We start from the raw sequence: 18,336 nt of genomic DNA, 5'->3' as shown, positions 1-18,336 counted from the left end.
CCCCCTCACCCGCACGAATCTCTCTCTCTCTCGTATTTGCGTCTCTCTCTCGTATTTGCGTCCGTCTCTCTCTATCTCCCGACGGAACTCGGCGACGCAGGAAGCCGGCCATCCCTCCCAGCCAGGGGCAGCGCGGTCGGGCGGTGCGGTGCGGCATCGCGGGCCCGCGCGGCGCGGCATCGCAAGCGGCACAGCTGACCGGGCGGCGCAGCCTAGCGCGACTGGGCCGCGCAGCTAGGGCTTGGAGGCGCGCGGCACTGGTGCAGGGCAGGGGCGCGGCAGGAGCGCTGCGCGGCCGCGACGTACAGCAGGGGCACAGCACACACGCCGGCAGCCATGGAGCCGGAGGATGGCGGTTCCGGAGCCGACGACTTGGTGTGTAGGTATAAATTTTTGACCTCTAAGTGTATTGGTCAGTTATGGGTCGAGTTAATCTTAGGCTCTAGGCAATTGCGCTAATTTGGTTTTAATTTCTCTGATTTGTAGGCAAAATCATATGAATTTGAATCTGGTTGTTAGGGTTCTGTCATTTTTCAGTTTGGCTGATGGGGGACCAAAATCATGGCAGCAGGGTAGAATCTTGCCTACTCAAGTTGTTGACATGCATAGCTTCAACGTGCTGCAACTAGTTAATTTCATAGCCGAGCACTTCATGTGGGGTTCAAAACAGCACATAACTTTATGGCGTGCACTGGAGGATACATTTAGTGGAGATTCTATTGAGATTAAAACTGATGAGCAGTTACTTGAGTGGTTTGAACTGAACAAAGACAAGGAAAATGTCTACACTAATGCCCAAATTAATGATTTTGAGGGTCCTTTGCAGTTTTCACCAACAAAACGTAGATGCCACCCTTGTGTGAGGAATAGAGTGCCCACCAACGAGACAAACACCGCTGAGAGACCCACATCCATAAACGAAAAAGAGAGAGCCACCAAAAAAAAGAGAGCCATAAAAAAAAGAGATCCACCAAATCAAAAGAAAAGGGTGATGATAATGAGGAGGGTGTAGGAGTTGAGTGCATACATTCTGACAATGATTCACTTATGGCAGCAAGTGATAGCAGCTATGATAGTGACTTGGCTGCATCCTCTGATTCTTGTGATGATTGCTCTGACCTAGATTTTAATTCTGATGGTGAAGTTGTTGATGATGAAGATGAATATGACCCTCCACCCTTCTCATATGATGTTGATAACCCGAACATTGATGTAAATGTGGTGTTCCCAGATGTGGATCAGTGCAAGGCTGCAGTTACACATCATGCCATTTTGAATGATCATGCTTTCAAGATTAAGCAAGAGGACCAGACTAGATTTAGAGCCATATGCAAGAGAGCAAATGAGGGTTGCAAGTGGCGGTTTTTTGCATCTACAAGCAAAAAGTACATTGGCTGTAAGGTAATTTCCTTGTTATTTTTCATAGTAAGATGGTTTTTTCCTTGCTGTTTTTTGCAACCAGCAACTAAAATTTGCATGTATTAGTGTGCAGCAATTTACTAATAAAATGGTTCTTTCCTTGTAGGTTAAGACTAGTGGTCCAAAGCATTCTTGTGGTTCATTCAACAATTGTGGTGAAACCATGGCCAACAATAAATGGGTAGCTGAAAGAGTTGTTGATTTGTTGCGAGAAGACCCTGAAATGAGACCAAAGGAGTTGCAAGGTAGGCTCAATAAGAAGTACTCGATAGAAATTCCATATTATAGAGTTTTCAGAGGCAAGGAAAGGGCAATGGACATGATATATGGGAAGTGGGATGATAGTTATAACTTGTTGCCAACTTATCAAGCTGAGCTTCTAAGAGTAGTACCCGGCAGCATAGTTGACATAGACACTGAAGAAGATGACAATGGTGATTTGTGTTTCAGTAGGTTCTTTGTCGCTCTTAAACCATGCATTGATGGGTTCTTGGAAGGATGTAGGCCCTACATCGCCATGGATGCCACACACTTGACTGGAAGGGGGAGGGGTCAGCTAGCAGCAGCTGTTGCAGTGGATGGTCAGAACAACCTATTTCCAGTGGCTTATGGTGTCATTGAGACCGAGTCTAAGGAAAGCTGGACTTGGTTTGTGAATAACTTAAAGAAGGCTATTGGTACTCCTACAGGCTTGGTCATTAGTACAGATGCGGGCAAAGGAATTGAGAAGGCTGTAGATGATGTGTACCCAGGAGTGGAACATAGAGAATGCATGAGGCACTTGTGGAAGAACATGAAGAAGAATGGGTACGGTGATGAGCTTTATGGTAAGAATATGTGGGCAGCTGCCAAGAGCTTCACATAAGACAAGTTCAAGTACTTCATGCGAAACATAGAGGAGAAGGATCCTAGTGCACTATCCTGGTTGGATGAAAATCATCCATATGTGTGGAGTAGAAGCCTATTTGGGGAAGAATGCAAGGTAGATTACATCAACAACAACCTCTCTGAAAGCTTCAACAGTTGGGTGTCCCAAACTAAGGATTTTCAAATTGTGGATATGCATGACAAGATAAGACAAATGATCATTGAAAATTTTGTTTTGAGAGCCAAGATTGCTAGAAAAATGTCAGGCACAATCATTCCAAGTGTGATCCATGCTCTAAATGCTAAAGCCAAGAGTATCAAGGACCATGAGGTATTGATATGTGGGGCTGGAAATGCTGAAGTAACTGTGAACAGATTCAGGTACGCAGTCAACTTAGGCCAAAAAACATGTACTTGTAGGGCTTGGCAAGTAACTGGAAAGCCATGCACACATGCTTTAGCTTTCATTTCAAAGATTAGTAGAGAGGTACGAATGGATGACTTTGTGCATGAATACTTCTCTATTGATCGGTTCAAAAAGGCATATGCATGTTCTTTCAATCCAATGGCATCCAAAGATAATTGGCCACGTGTTGATTTGGGCTATAAAATCAAGAAGCCAAAACTAAGAAGGAAATCAGGAAGACCAAGAAATTCTAGGATCAAGTCCTTTGATGAGGCCACCACTAGCAAGAAAAGGAAACCATATTCAAAATGTGGAGAACTAGGACATATAGCCAAGTATTGTCAAGGAGGTCTAACTGCTAGTCAAAAGAGGAATCGACCATCTTCTCAAAATGAGTCATCTTCACAAGCATCAATGTGAGTCATGCTGATTTTTGCTCCTTTACTCTGATTATTTAGTCAATTTGTTTACTAAACCATTTTCTCCATTCATGTGAAGTGCAAGTGCAAGTGCATGTGGAAGTGGAAGTGGGAGAGGGAGGGGGAGGGGAAGAGGAAGGGGGAGAGGAAGAGGGAGAGGAAGTGGAAGAGGAAGTGCAGGACCTGGAATTGAAGGAAGAGCTAGAACAGGAAGAAGAGGAAGAGGAGGGAGATTGGCTGCAATGTTAGGAATAGTGTGATGTATGACAATGAATATGTAATATCTCACTATTACCTACTGCTTTTGTTAGACTTGTATGTTGGATAATGGTTGGAGTTGTATGCATACTTTTGCTACATTTTCTTTTGATCTGATATTATCTATCTATATTTGCATGCTGTGTGGAAATATATGTAACAAGTTGTCTAATGTTGCTGTCAATTTTTTTTCTGAAAACTGGGGTAAAATCGCAATGTATTCAGAAAAGTAGGGGTATTTTTACAAGGGCAAAGTTGTCCTTGCCAAGCCAATTTAACACTGTTACTGGCTGTTCACGGAGTAGGGGTAAAATAAAGCTTCGTTTTGACAAAGTAAGGGTAAAATCGCAACGGTGACAAAAGCGAGAGTAAAATCACAATTCGACTTTGAAACAAGGGTAAGAACGCAATAGCCCCTTATATATTTGAGTAAAACTTAGTAGTCTTCGAGCATCACGAGAGAAGTTAGGTGAGATAACCCCGAATGAAGTCATCAACATAAGATCATCACTCATAAGCGGCACATGGGCATAGCCAATAAGACCTCTTTACCAATACCAAGCATCAAGGGCTTGTCCTCCACAAGCAAGCACAAAAGCTAGAACAAGATGGCGGCAAGAACCTAGCACAAATAAAGAACAGAGCAAAGAATATCCTGGTGAAGACATTAGCTCAAGTACAAGTGATGCAAACTACGTCGGAACTTTCTCATATTTGAAATTAAAATTCTTCAAACTACCTCGGATGGAGAAATGATCCAAACTAAAGTTTTAGACCTCAAAAAGTTATAAATTTTTGTAGTTGACCCTATTTATGGTCCCGAATACTCATTTCAATACAAGATGAACACAAAATAGGGAGGCTGAATATCCCAAATGGACACAATTATATTATGGGTGGAGTAGTTAGGGGTCAAACACGTATGGAGCCTAAGGTCACGGGTTCGATCGCCGGCGGCTAGGCAAAGCATGTGTGTCTCGCACGAAAAATCACGTGACCTGTGACTACAATAATTACCATTATATTAAAGAAATACTGACCATTTATTTTATTATCATTAGTAGCATTTAAATAATAAAAACAAACTTTAGTATCTAAAGTGCAAATAAAGCTCTATATCCCCATACAAATTATTCTAGAACTCATACAATGCCCAAACATGATTTATTTAGTTGTGGTTGTTCTCCCAGAACTGAGCTTGAAGCGAATCAATTGTCCCCTTTTGCACCTGGAAGGCCTTGGCCAAGACATCATCTGAGATTGGTGGCTTTGATCCAAAGACTGCATTGGCAATAGTAATAGCCCCAGGGTTCTGGCTACTTAGTGCCGCGATCGCGACTGCTGGCTTGTCATGCACGCACTTGGTCAAGAGGCATCGGACATGCCAGGTGCTACGCAGCGGACAGTCTTGCCTCACACCGGACGCTACTCAAAGAGTTCTAGAACCGCTCGAAGATGCATCGGACGCATCCGACGGTATGCCATCGGATGCACCTTAGCGTCCGACTTACACTGCCCAAAAACAATGCTCACGGTCCTACTAACATCACAGCTCATCAGACGGTCATCATTGTTCCAGCCACGTCCAGTTCCAGATCCAGCACGCGTCCGACGCTCCAACGGTCAGCATCCGACTAAGTGTTTTTTCAGTAAAAAACACTCTCCTGACTTCTCCAAAACTTACCTCCGGTGCAATAAAAAATAGGCATTTTATTTCCACAAAAAACACCGAAAATAACGCCAGAGGCCTGCGCCGCGCGTGATGACGGTATGCGCCACCGTCATGAGAGCCGTGCAAGAGCCCACTAAGACATCTATTTGGAGGCAATACTCTCGCTCTTCCCCACGCATGAGGAACTCACGTCTGCAACTACCAAGGTGTTTTCAATAAGACACACAACTGTAGAGGTGCATGCGATACACATGTCAGTAGACTTTGCTGCCGCTATCCATGGCCTTGGGAATCATGACATACGTCTGTACTAACTACTGTATATACATGTGTCTTTCACGAATGCGTCCGAAGCTAGATGATGTGTCAATACGCGTCTGTAATAAGTGATGTTACTACCGACGCGTATACCATAGACACGTTCATAGATTTTCACCCCACTATCCCAGACTGAGAAAACAACATACGCGTTTGTAATAATAGCTTATTACACATGCATGTTGATCTCGCCAGGCCGGCGACCCCACCGGCCAGTTACTACAGACGTCAGTACAACGCCTATGTAATAGTGCTACTGCACATACACATACGTGGTGGCATCTGTATAAGGTCATGTTTGGATGTTGTCGGATCCACTTCAGTCTATGTGTGTTGGTGTGGATTGGGGTAGAATTTAGTTCAAGTTCCACTCCAATCCACCTCAATACATGTGGATTGATGTGAATCCGACTACATCCAAACAAGGCCTAAGGGGTGTGAATTTAACGCCTTTTTCCACATAGTGCTTTGTAATAGAGACTAACTTATGGACGTGGTCCTAGACATGTAAAAACATAGATGCTTCAGGTCACACTATCATCGGGTTTGGCTCAGGTTAAGCATGCCTTAGTGTTGAGTGGTCGATGATCAACTTATTTAATCGGGATTAAACTGAGTGGCTGCTGTACGTCGCACCTACCCAAACCTCTATGCGACACCCTAATACCAACGTCCGCATCCACCTTGTTGTTGTTGCCTTCGATCCTGCTCCCTTCCAGCGTCAGGATTACTTGTTCTATATAATAATGTACTTTCTTCACACCGTGAGATGTATGTATGCATAAGGTATTTCCTTCCTCTTCTATTAACTTAGACTTATCGCGTCAATAAATTCATATCCATAGAACAAGCATTGATGACCTGTACATCTATGTTGTCCAATTTATCTTCAACAGAAAATAAATGTGCATCAAGTACCTCAATTAGATACCGTCCTTTTTTTCCAAAGAAATAGGTATCAACTTCTTCTACATATAAAACAGTAAAACACTTAAACACACGGAGAGAAATTTGGTATGTTGCCATTACGGACTGCAGAAACACCAACCATGTATAGTCAGAAGACTATATGCTTGCATACACAACATTATGTCCAAATATGAAAACCGATCGATTTGACAAAAAAATATTCATAACAAGTTTATGAGATTGTCTTGGGAAATAAATCAACAAACATCTTAGAAGAAGTTTATGCGATTGCCTTGGCAATTGACTATGCCGATCACCATCAGTCTAGGTCCATAAGTTGATTATTTAATGGAAAGTCGAATATATCACCGAAGACTGAAAAATAATAAATATTAGCAAACAAAATCCTTTATGTAATATACAATAATAGAAATAAAAATGAAACCATGTATAATAAGAAGAATGCAACAAAGTAACAAACCTGTAGGGTCGTCCTCTGCAACTTCTATGGCATTTTCAGCAGGGTTCTGCTGTTGCACTATTCCTACATATATAAGAATTATGTCAGAAAAAGTTTATTTTGTCTACTGTGCTGTGTCAAAGATCTCCAATTGGATGGGTTATATATTATGTACCTGCTTGTTGGTCTGGAATGTGTTGCTGATTATTGATTATATTTTGTTTATTCTCAACTCCTAGAAATATATTAGCTTATTATACAGCAAATATAAAAATATATGTACTAAAGTGAATTGAATCAATAGTCTAAAGTTTCACGGAAGTAAAAAATTTACCAGCTGGATCCTCCATAATGTCTTCAATTTGTCCAAGATCCACGAGCTCATTATTCAATGGAAAGTTGAATATATCAGCAAAAACTGAAAACAATAATAAATATTGGAAATCAATAACTTAGTATATGTTATGAAATCAAAGCAAGAAACAAAAACGAAAAGAAGACTTTGATGGTGGCCAAATTAATGAGAGTACGATAACAGTTGGAGCAGGATTGACATTTGGAAAGTCTTAGATGATCATACTAGCCTCCTCCTTCAGTTTGTTACTATAAATAAGAGGTCACATTCATCTCATGTAATGCAAGAAAAGGGAAATACAAAGAACCCTCGTTTCCTCTTCATTGCCTGTGTTCTAGTATATTGCTCTTGTATGTGGAAAGAGCCCGATTTCTAGCAGTGTAAATTGTATTGGAAATAATACAGATAAACCGTATATAAAAAAAAGTATGAAAGAAGTAACAAACCTGCATGATCCTCTGGCACATTTTCTTCTATAGCATTTTGAATGTTTTGTTCTCGCACTATGCCTACGTACAGAAAATTATATCATAGAAATTTTACTTTCTCATCTGCACTTTTTCAAGGATCACTAATTGGATGAGCTAAAGCATACCTGCTTGTTCTTCTGGAAGGTGTTGCTGATTAACCACAATGTCTTGTTGGTTCTCGACAACTAGAAAAACCAGTATATATTAGCATATCACACACAACATCAAAAAGTCTTAGTTCCACACTAGAGACCTTTCTCGAAGGGTCTCCAAGGTTATAATGTACCTGCTTGTTCCTCTATGGTCTGTTGTTCAGTATTGACGTCGTTTGGTTGTTGCACTACAATTTAAAAATCAAAACATATTAGTCACATATGATTACAAATGTTAAAAAGTGGAAAATTAAATGAAACATTAGTCTGAAGAAAAAGTCAAAGAAGGAACAATATTACTTGTAGGATCATTTGGAAACAAATTAATAAATTTTACCATGTTAACACTACAGTCCCAAATATACTTGTAAATCAAATGAAACTACAGACGTAAGAAAATCAAATAAGTAGAAAAACCTGCAGGATCCTCTTCCAGAGTATCTTCTGCATTCCCAGGGTTCTGTAGCAGCACTGTACCTAAAGAAACATTACAACCTAGCTAAGAGAGCTCTTAGTTTTCCAAAGCATTATTTCAATTGTCTCCAATTAGGCGTGGGTTTTGATTACCTGCTTCTTCATTTGGTTCAGTTACATCACCTACAAGAATCAATATATATTAGCATATCAATAATATTGCAAAAAAAGTACAAAAGTCAAATGAAACAACAATCTGATGCAAAACTCAAAGAAATAGTATCATTACTTGAATGGCCTTCCATAATGTCGTCTCCAGGGTTTGAGAAGTTGGGTTGTTTTATGATGCCTACAGAAACATTATATATAGGACTCTTAGTTTCCCACATCAATGTTTGAAATATCTCTAGTTCGATGGGCTACATATGTTATGTGTTTGATCCCCATGGACAGGATGTTCATTGTATATATGTCTACTACAGAACCTAGAAAATAAATTGAAAGACAGGTTTAGCTACAAATTCCAGTTTTAATATTCCACTCATTTTTACCAATTTCATCATTCGACTTTGTTATGTAAACATTTCAAAGTCAGTTTCCATATAGTATCCATTGTTTCCCCATCTTGTGTAAATTTCACAATTTGGTTGAACCAAATTCTAGATCGATGATTAGAGCATGACTGCAGGATTCTTGTTGATCCCAAAGATGAACTTTTACTATTGATAATCTAGAATTACCTAACAAGTGAAATTTGTTTGGTTCTTTGTGAAAAAAATAGGAGTAGAGGATTTTACCTAGGTTTCGTTCTGTTGGTGCATCATTGGGCGCATGTGCAGCCTTATGATTCATACTTTTACCTAAAACAAGTGAAAATGACACAACTTCTTCAGTATGGAAAAAAAATAAATTTCATGTTCGATAGCATGACTGCAGAATTAATGATTCCAAAGATGCACATCTACTAATGATACTATGGAATTCTCTAACAATAGAAACTTGTTTGGTTCATGTATCCTATTAACTTTATGAATAAAAATGGAAGCAGGAGATTATTGTACCTAGACAACCTTTCATTGGTGCTTCCTTCTTGGGTGCACGTGCAGCCTTAGGATTCTTGTTTCCTGAAACTGGTGAAAATAATAAATAACAACTTCAGTATGAATAAGATTGTTTTTTGAGAAAAAAATATGAATAGAAATTTTTAACTTCCATTTTTTCGTCTATACTCCTGGAATAAGTCCCACATTGATGCATTATTGCACACTATTTTCTTTTCTATGATTATTATGCAGTGGATACTTACTTGATGGTCCACCACCTGTAGTGTTATTGTTGGTTGCTGCCCTTTCCTTTCCTGCAGCACCTGGCACCATTTTCTTTGCTGGCAATGGACAAAAAGGTAATGCTAGAAGAACATTACTGTAGTCAACAGATTTCCTCTTTTGCTTTGCAGTCTTCTTCACACAGTGTGGTGTCTGAAAAATATTGTAATAATCATTATATAATTTCCAGTGGACTAGTGGACTATACAATGTAACTGAATGTTAATGTCATCGCTACAAAAAAAATCGGGACACTGGATTTTATTTTCAAAGGCGGCCTTTAAATTTTCCATCTCTATAAATCATCTAGTAGCCCAATGTCCAATGACCACATTTGTAAATAATGCATATTTAGAGGTTAGACATCATGCAAATAATAATTGACATCTCTTAGAGGAATTACATATGAAAATAATTTGTAGGATCAAAACAAAAACCTTAAATGATATGAACCTACTAAATATAGTATCATAAAATGTAACTTGAGATGTCGGGGGGCTCTGTACTGTCAATGGTAAGATCCTTGAAAAGTAATATTGTTAAGCCTTGCGTCAAGATATTTTTACACTGCTATCTTCAATAGCATATGGATCACATAGAGACCGTGACCTTGTTTGAGGGCATCTCACAGACAGAAGCATGTTTAGTGCATTGGTGTGGACCAGACTGTTCGAGAGGTAGACGACACTAGCTTTGTCATAGTTGGCAGTGGTGGTCATCTGATATAGTTGATGTACAGGGAGCAATAACAAGCCATACAGGCAAGCCTTAGCCATTACATTCAAGGTGCTGTAATCTACAGAAATTGCTGTCAATTATAATAAAATGCAATGCTAGTTATAAGACCATGCACCACAACTGTAATGTTTGCGATTTTCACTAGCCTATCATACTGGCGGTTGTGCTAAACGCCAGTGAAAATTAATGCTTGTGGCACTGCCAGTAAAGAGCTTCGTTGTACTAGTAAGAGATAGACTGTAAGGTACTGATTGTCTTGGCCATATCGGCCCAATCAGTGTCAGCAGAGTTAAGTACGTTGCTTGTGGTGGAGCAAATTAAATGAGAAGTGGATTTAGACAAAAACTGATGTCACCCTTGAGATAGTGAAGTATGGACTTTAGGATGTGTAGATCAATTGAAGTGTCCCATTAGCACTAAAATTATGGAGACATAGACTCAAAATGTATATATGCGTAACATCAAATTAAATTGCGTGGAAGTTAGATACTACAGTGCCCCTGGCTAGGCTGTGATGAGGAGTAGGATTGGTAATCGGGGCGTGCATGCTACTTGCATCAAAGGTTGCTAGCTTGTTAGTTGCAATGCTCCATGTTAGATGTGCAATGATCTCAGCAGTGTTCCTGTGTCATGAAAGGGAAATAAACATGTCCTCATAGGGTGCACTGGTGCACAGTTGCATAGCAGTGCAAATATAATATAGTGAAGGATCAAATGTATGACACAAATAACTCATAGAAAATGGAACAAAAATTAATCTGACCTCAACAAAAATAAAAATATTGTATTTATCAAGGCGACAAAAATAGAAAGATAAGAGACCGTGGCACCAACAGAACCTTAGGGTTGCTGGCAATATGCAGTTTCAGCTTATATATTCCACCACACAAAGCATAGCCAATTGTTGCAAAGAGCTAGTGAAATTATGGCACCAATCGTAGTTAGTATTATAGTGAGATGATGGTGGTTTTTTTTATCATTCCATGGCATTTGAGAGAGAAAGCACAAAACTAGTGGGCATTATAGCACCAATCTAGGGGTGTCATCATCCAATTGTGTATTTGTAGTGAAAACCCATTTTCCAATGACAATCTTGGCCAGGGGAGGAGGAATACGATCCCATGTGAAGTGGAAACATGTGATATTAAACTCGCATTGCATAGCATCTTACAACCAAGGATAATTGAGATAACCATGATATATTTTAGGAAAAAGAGAGGGTATTAGATTTCATAGACATGATGATAAAGACATGGGAAAGCGACCAGGATAGCTTTGGAAGAGGGTGTCATATTGCATAATTTAAACTCACACAAATGACTAAAGGTATTTACTGAAGAAGAAATAAAGATTGCACTTTTCAAATGGAAACAAACAAATAAAGCTACTAGCGTAGATTATATACCCATTGAGTTCCATAAAGCATATTAGGGTGTAGTAGAGGGGGACATCATGGAGTTATTTTTGGACATCCATAAGGGCACTCTTGGAGTTGGTAGACTCAATTATGGTGTCATGACATTGTTCCCTAAAGGTGCTGATGCAAATAGAACTCAACAGTTTTGCCCATGTTTGCTAAATTGCATATACAAATTGATTTCCAAAAATTTCATGTTTAGAATTGAGCGTTTCTTGATACAGTCATCCATACAACACAAGATGCATTTTATAAAAAAACAGAAATATCAGGAATAGAGTGATGACCTTGCATGAAATTTTGCATGTGAATAAAAGAAATGGCAAACCATATTATTCTTAAGTTGGATTTTTTTTGTTTTTGAGGTGCTTATTAGAATCAAAGGTATCTCTAATACCTGGGCTTATTGGATTAAACAGGTAGTAAAAGAGGGAACTGTTTGTGTAGTAAACTTAATGACAGCACTGACTCTTATTTTACTAGCTTGAAAGGGGTGAAATAGGAAGGCCCTATCCCCCCTCCCCCCCCATTCTATACATTTTTTTAATGATCCAACTATAATGGTTTTGAGGGCTCAGGATAGTGGCATGGTTATCTACAGGTTTTAATCCTGATGATTTGGAGTGTGTAAAAACTTGAAGTTGTTACGTAGTTAGATACCTCGGGTCCCTATATTAGCCCAAATATATTGCATGTTGTGGAGCCACCGGAGGAAGTGAATATGTTAAAAAACTGGACATCTGACAGGGAAGTTCCTTATCCATCGCTGTGTAGGACTACGTTAACAAATACCATCCTCACCAATCGCCCTATATATCATATGTTCATATATTTGCTTCCTAAAACTGTGATAAGAATCTTGATAACCAAAAGGGGGAATTTTTTCTACTAGGTGGTACCACTAATCTAAGAGAAAGTACCATCATGTGAAATGGGTGCTATATATATGTAAAAGCAAAAGGAAGGGTGGACTAGGTATACAATTTTTTGGGAAAAGTGAACATTAGTCTTCGTTGTAAGTTTGGTGGAAGTTAGAACATGAAAATGGCATTTCGGAAGATATTGTTCAGGCCAAATATTTGTGTAACTCTACTGTGGGCACTGTTAAACTACAAAAAAAATTGATTCCACTATCTGGGCAGACCTACTGAAAATTAAAGGTATATATTTTAGAGGACGAAGATGTAATGTAAATAGACTGACAATATTCTTCAGTGGACTGCCTCCTGGTTACAGGATATATAAACCTTCTTTCTGCTCGTCACATTCTCTGTGAATTAGCTAATGAGAAAGAATTACTGTCAATATACACATTCATCAGTAAAAGGGGTAATTTTGAGTTCAAGATGACTCCCAAAATATCCTCAAGGTTCATGGTCTATGCAATGTGCCAACATTCTTGATATATGTTTGAATGGAAATGATTATGTGATCTCCTGGAAATGGTCCAAAAATGCAACTTTTACTGTCAGATCTGCATATGTTCACTCGACTTTCTCTGAAATAGGGTAGTCTTTTGCTCACATATGGAAAGCCAAAATACATTATAAAATTTTTCTCTGGTTCAAAGAAAATAGTGCCATTCTAACTGAAGATAATTAATATGATCAAAAGATATTTTCTGGGCAATCCAACAGTTACTTCTATGATTAGAATGAAACAATTTCTCATCTTTTTCCCAGTGTATTATTGCTCGTGTGGTTTTGTCTGTAGTTTGCATCCTATTGTGGTACAAATGACATATATTCCATGCACTCCGGAGCAATACTGGAGGTGGATAAGTAAGACTTTACCTAATGGCAGAAGGTTTTTTACCTTGGGAATTAGCTCCGGTTTGCTTGGCTATATGGAAGGCTAGGAACAGGACGTTTCGATAAAAAAAATAACCAAACATTCCTGTGAAATTCTATGTAGTGCATGTTCACGTACGAAATATTGGGTAGGTCCTCAAGATACATGATACAAGGAAGCCATCATCGATAATGCAGGTATCTAGCTCAAAGGCGGCAATCCAATCACTGAAATGCATGTCTAGTCATCCACCTTAGCTCTAGTTACATAGATGGAAGAAAGCTGGAGGATAAGAACGAGGAAACTCAAGAGGATTAAGCTGAATTGTGTCCGAACCTGGCTCGGATCATGAAGTAGTGTTGTCTTAATTCTAAGCTCATGGTTTTATGTTGGTTTTTTTGTTATCTGAAATTAATCTCTGTTTTGGTTAGCCCTAGTTCTCCTCAGTCAAGTGTAATTTGGTGTTGGTTATTTAAGGTTTGTGGCCCGGCAAGGCGGAAGCGGACCGTTACTTATTTTTGTGCTGGAGATGCAGGCGAAAATTCGAAAGGCAATAGAGAAGAGACGACATGCATGTGGATGGAATTTTATTTATTTATGGTGGAATATATGGAAGGAAAGAAATAGAAGGATTTTGGAACAACAAAGTCCCAATCCAACACAAGGATGAGATCAAGCTATACAAGTTGGCTTTTGTTCATCAGAATGATGAAGCCCCACTCTGATTAATGGCGTTTTTCCTCTTAGGAAGTTTGCTGTTTCAGTCTGTTTTTGCGGTCGCAGTTAGCCTCCCCACCCAGAGTTCTGTTGGTGTGGGTGTTCTTCTTCAGTTGAGTAGTTTTTCCGGTAGTTGTTCCCCCTGCATGGGTGAGGCCGACGTTTTAGTTGTAAATTTCCTCATACATTGTTTTTCCTCTTGCATCGTCTAATAAAAATACCGGCATAGCTTTTGTTTTTTTTTCTCTTAACGCTGTGAGTATGTGATGATTTATGTGTTAATCAATATATGGAACTGGTGTTTATCCTGGTCCAAAAAAAATACTGATTTTAATTAACCAGGAATACGTTAATTAGCTCATTGAATTGAATGACCATGAAACAATAGCCATTAATTTAGACATATTCTCGTAAAGCCCTGGACATTGTGTATTATTTTAATAACTGTGTTGGTAAATTTTTCTTAGTTCCATGTTAAATTTCTATGCATAATTAATGAAGAGTTCTCTTGTTATTACCCTTAAAAACCACTAAATGAAATAGGACCTAGAAGAGGGTGGCCCTCATACACGATCAGATGTGCCTCGGCTAGGACTAGGAGGCAGATGTGTCTGCAGTCTGCACTGCTGCAGTGGTTCTTAGCTACTAGCCTCTTACCACCGAATAGAGCTACTAGCTCCTGTGCATCAACATGCATGGACGTGAGTCCTTGATGGGGACATGCGGCTGTGATCCCTCTTCTTGTATGAAACAGAACGATACCGCGGCGGTGTGGCGTCGCAAAAGGTACGGTTCCGCCGCCGCCGTCTTTCTCCGCATGATTACCGACCGATCTATTCTATGTATATATATAAAAATATGCATGGCCTGACAGGATGACCCTATATACTGGCCCCCACATCCATCACCGGGCACAGGAGTAAAGAAGAGAACGATGCTTTACCTGCTGCTGCTGCTGCTGCGGCGGCTCCTCCATCGGCGCCCTGCTGGGTGGTGACGGCGACGGGACGGCGCGGGGGCTCGGGCGGCCGGGGTAGAGGAGGGGCGACGGCGACAGGCGAGATCTGCAGGCCTCTGCTGCTCTGCTCACCGCTGGCGTACAGTGTCAGTCTTATAATATATATCATCAGTTACCGGTGTCGAATAAAAATCATAGCTGGATTATTTGTAAAAAGAAAAAGGAGTTAGCTGTAGGCCATTATTATTAGCTGTATATTTTGCGTGTATGTCAACAGAAGGCTCACGATTTGTATGTACTGCATTTAATTAGTTAACTTATTGATGAGCAAAGATATATATGTAGATTTTCTTCTCTGCAATGAACTGGATGATCTAGCTAGCTAGCATCGGTCATCAGTCCTGAAATGGAAGCTTTGTATATATATGTCGTTTATTTAAAAGGTATATATATAAGTTGTGGGCCGTGTGATGATCTAGCAGTGTGACGTGACATGATCGACTACTCAGCTTGATATTTGAAAGAGTTGTATATCTTGATCATTTGATAAGTTGCACAGTACTACTGTATTCCTCTATTTCTTCATCGAGTCATTCCTTGAGCAAAAAGTGGAAGCAACTCATCAACTTTTGCTTCGATATGTTCAGCATGGATGAATATGAATCGAACGAACCTGGCTTATGCAATATACGTGGACAGGCTAGGGACAACAACAATAATATTTCTCTGTTCTGGCAAAGGTTGTATATTTTACTTTAGGTTGTCATATGAAACAAATACAGACGGTCAAAATAAAGTTGTTCTTGTGGCTTTTTTTAGGATTACACCAATACTACACAACACGCATGCACACTCACCCATGAATACACACGTGAGCTAGCAGATCTCGAGATTTACAATGTCACCACAAACGCCCCACTGCCGATGCAGATGTCGTCGTCTACCACTGAAAGCATAGACGCCCTTAAATACAACAATAAATCTAGAAAAATACATGCACCCGTTCCAAGTCGAGAACTTGAACCCGAGTGGACAGGTTCCCACCCACTATTCGCCTAAATGGTCGTTTAGCCTATTTACACACCATGTAAACGCTACACAACGGTGTGGCCTTTCCATTTAATCACCCATTACCCTTTTTAATTGGTTGTTTAGCCCGTTTAATTGGATGTTTTCCCAAATAATGGCTAAACGGTAGGTGACGGACTGTTTAGCGTTTAGCGTTTAGAAAAACAATGGTTCCACCACAAGAAATCCATGTGTCGCGAGGTCAAAACTGCGGCAAGCAGCATGTTGTTCGGATGGTGTTGTTGCACGATGGATACGGTGGCTTGGGCGAACTCAATAACGCAAGAAATATATAGGAGACGCAGGGATTTTATCCTGGGTTGGGCTAAGTTGGTCCCTACATCCAGCAACTAATGATCCTTATCCTCAAGACAACCCAAAGTCTTGGGGGTTACAATCAGTGCAGAGAGGGAAATGGTTTGGTACGGGCCTAGCTTGATGCTAGTCCTACGGTGGTATTGCCCTGTTGCCGGAGGTGTCCCCCCCCTTGTCGAAGAGGAAGGAAACGGTGGACGAACTACTGGAGCTCCTCCGAGGATTGCTCAGAGCAGAGAAGGTGGAATGGGCGAATGAGTTGCTATGTTCTGTTCATTTATCGTTTGTTGGTTGTTCTCTTCTTCTGTGGATCCGACCCTATCCATTATATGTAATGGGAGGAGCCGCATACAAGGCAGTTTTGGTTTCTAGCCTACGATCTACAAGCGCTAGAGTTCACGGAGGCCTTGCACCGAGAGTCATGCACCATTGAGGTGCCTTGGAGCCGAAGAAGTCTGGGCGTCGTGGGTGTTCTATCTTGACACACTATATATGTGTCAGGTCTTGTTGGCTTTGACTGGCCTCTCCTAGGTCAGACCTTCTGGAGTGTTCCTAGCGGTAAGGGAGGTCCGCTCCAGGGGCTGACATGTGGGTCTTGAAGCCCTCCAGCCCCCGGAGTAGGAAGTTATGTGTCACGCCTTAGACATGACCCTATCAGAGGAGCAGCTGGCTGGGACATGCCTCGAGAACCTCGTTGGGGAGCCCTCGGGCATCGGTAGCCCAGGTGGTTGTCTTCTTGTGCTCGGACCTTGGCTAGCATTGGTAGCCGAGCACGAACGAAAGGCAGGGTGCGACGGTGATGTAGATCGAGTGCCTAGGGATTGTGGGGGCAGCCCCCGAGCCTTAGGCTGAAGGTGTCCTGGAGTTAGGCTAGGCCGGACCCCCCATCACTACCGAAAACACGCTCTATGCCGAGTGTTGAACGCTTTGCCTAGTGCTTTATATCGAGCACTCAGCAAAGGAGTGGTTTGCCGAGTGTCACCCTCGGCAAAGGGTAGCACACAACAATTCGACCATTTGCCTAGTGCGAGACACTAGAAAAACCGAGACACTCGGCAAACTAGCTCTTTGCCTAGTTGCCTAGTGTCCGGCACTAGGCAAAGTAATACACTCGGCAAAGTTTCCATGGCACCAGATGTTGTCCAACCCACCGTTAGGCTTTGCCGAGTGTCTTGTTAAACACTCGGCAAAGTTTTATTTTGTCTAGTGTTTAATGCGGACACCAGGCAAAGTGAATAGTTTGCTTAGTGTTTTTATGCTGGCACTAGGCAAAGTTACCATTTTGCCTAGTGTTTTGCATGGACACTCGGCAAATTTTTTTTTTATTTCTAGCCTCCAAATTTTTTCTACTAGCGTCATTAGGTAACCTTAACTCCATGTGAAAGTCTCATACCATTCCCAATTTGTTTGCTATATTTACCTCATTTAATTGATTTTTCGGGGATAACTCAAATTTAAATTGTAGGTGGCTCGAATAATTGAAAAAAAGAATGGAAAATGGTACTCATGTTATTTCAAATCGAATAAAGTTCAAATATAGGAAGTTACATCAAATTTCAAACATGTTGCTCATGAAGCATGAGCACGATGTTGTGGCCTAGTTGTTTTAAAATTCTATAAAAACCAAACGAATTTCCAAAATCATGAGATTTCTCAAAATGTCATGATATCATATGTGGAGGCTGTGATAAAAATTCGAGAAGATTTCATAAAAATTGTCACGTACGATGTTTACAAATAGGAACATCTCCGAAGAAGTTGCATATAATGTAGAAGAATCCGGTAAGATCTGATGTCAACTTTAGTGTCCAGTTGAAGTTTCACTTTCAAACTTTTTGTATATTGAATACACGACAAAGATTGTCTCTTGTGAAAATTTCGTATCTTT

General features: G+C 40.4%; 2 protein-coding genes across 2 annotated transcripts; one reads left to right on the top strand and one right to left on the bottom strand.

Annotated features, from left to right (window-relative positions):
• On the top strand, positions 337-2,883 carry LOC110437204. The gene is made up of 4 exons (XM_021465555.1): positions 337-383; positions 487-842; positions 1,055-1,401; positions 1,526-2,883. Exons 1-4 carry the CDS (start codon positions 337-339, stop codon positions 2,282-2,284), a joined length of 1,509 nt encoding a protein of 502 aa, XP_021321230.1. The 3' UTR covers positions 2,285-2,883.
• LOC110437203 lies at positions 6,588-15,083 on the bottom strand. Its single transcript, XM_021465554.1, has 13 exons — positions 15,051-15,083; positions 10,074-10,163; positions 9,426-9,597; positions 9,181-9,249; positions 8,273-8,302; positions 8,123-8,182; positions 7,840-7,893; positions 7,679-7,738; positions 7,530-7,592; positions 7,063-7,146; positions 6,904-6,963; positions 6,750-6,812; positions 6,588-6,643 (listed from the first exon to the last, which is right to left on the bottom strand). Exons 1-13 carry the CDS (start codon positions 15,081-15,083, stop codon positions 6,588-6,590), a joined length of 894 nt encoding a protein of 297 aa, XP_021321229.1.

Source organism: Sorghum bicolor, chromosome 7 (assembly GCF_000003195.3).
Source record: "Sorghum bicolor cultivar BTx623 chromosome 7, Sorghum_bicolor_NCBIv3, whole genome shotgun sequence".
Lineage (NCBI taxonomy): Eukaryota > Viridiplantae > Streptophyta > Magnoliopsida > Poales > Poaceae > Sorghum > Sorghum bicolor.
Note: the sequence above shows the minus strand (reverse complement) of the source record. Positions and strands in the feature narration are given on the sequence as shown.

Excerpts from the sequence above, each read along its gene's own strand:
- LOC110437203 (XM_021465554.1), bottom strand. The coding sequence starts at position 15,083 with ATGGAGGAGCCGCCGCAGCAGCAGCAGCAGCAG. Across the intron at positions 10,164-15,050 it reads CGCAGCAGCAGCAGCAGCAG|ATGACCACCACTGCCAACTA; the intron begins GTAAAGCATCGT and ends CAACTATATCAG. Across the intron at positions 7,147-7,529 it reads TGTGCCAGAGGATCATGCAG|TTTTTGCTGATATATTCAAC; the intron begins GTTTGTTACTTC and ends TATTGTTTTCAG.
- LOC110437204 (XM_021465555.1), top strand. The coding sequence starts at position 337 with ATGGAGCCGGAGGATGGCGGTTCCGGAGCCGACGACTTGGTGTGTAG. Across the intron at positions 384-486 it reads GCCGACGACTTGGTGTGTAG|GCAAAATCATATGAATTTGA; the intron begins GTATAAATTTTT and ends TCTGATTTGTAG. Across the intron at positions 1,402-1,525 it reads AAAAGTACATTGGCTGTAAG|GTTAAGACTAGTGGTCCAAA; the intron begins GTAATTTCCTTG and ends CTTTCCTTGTAG.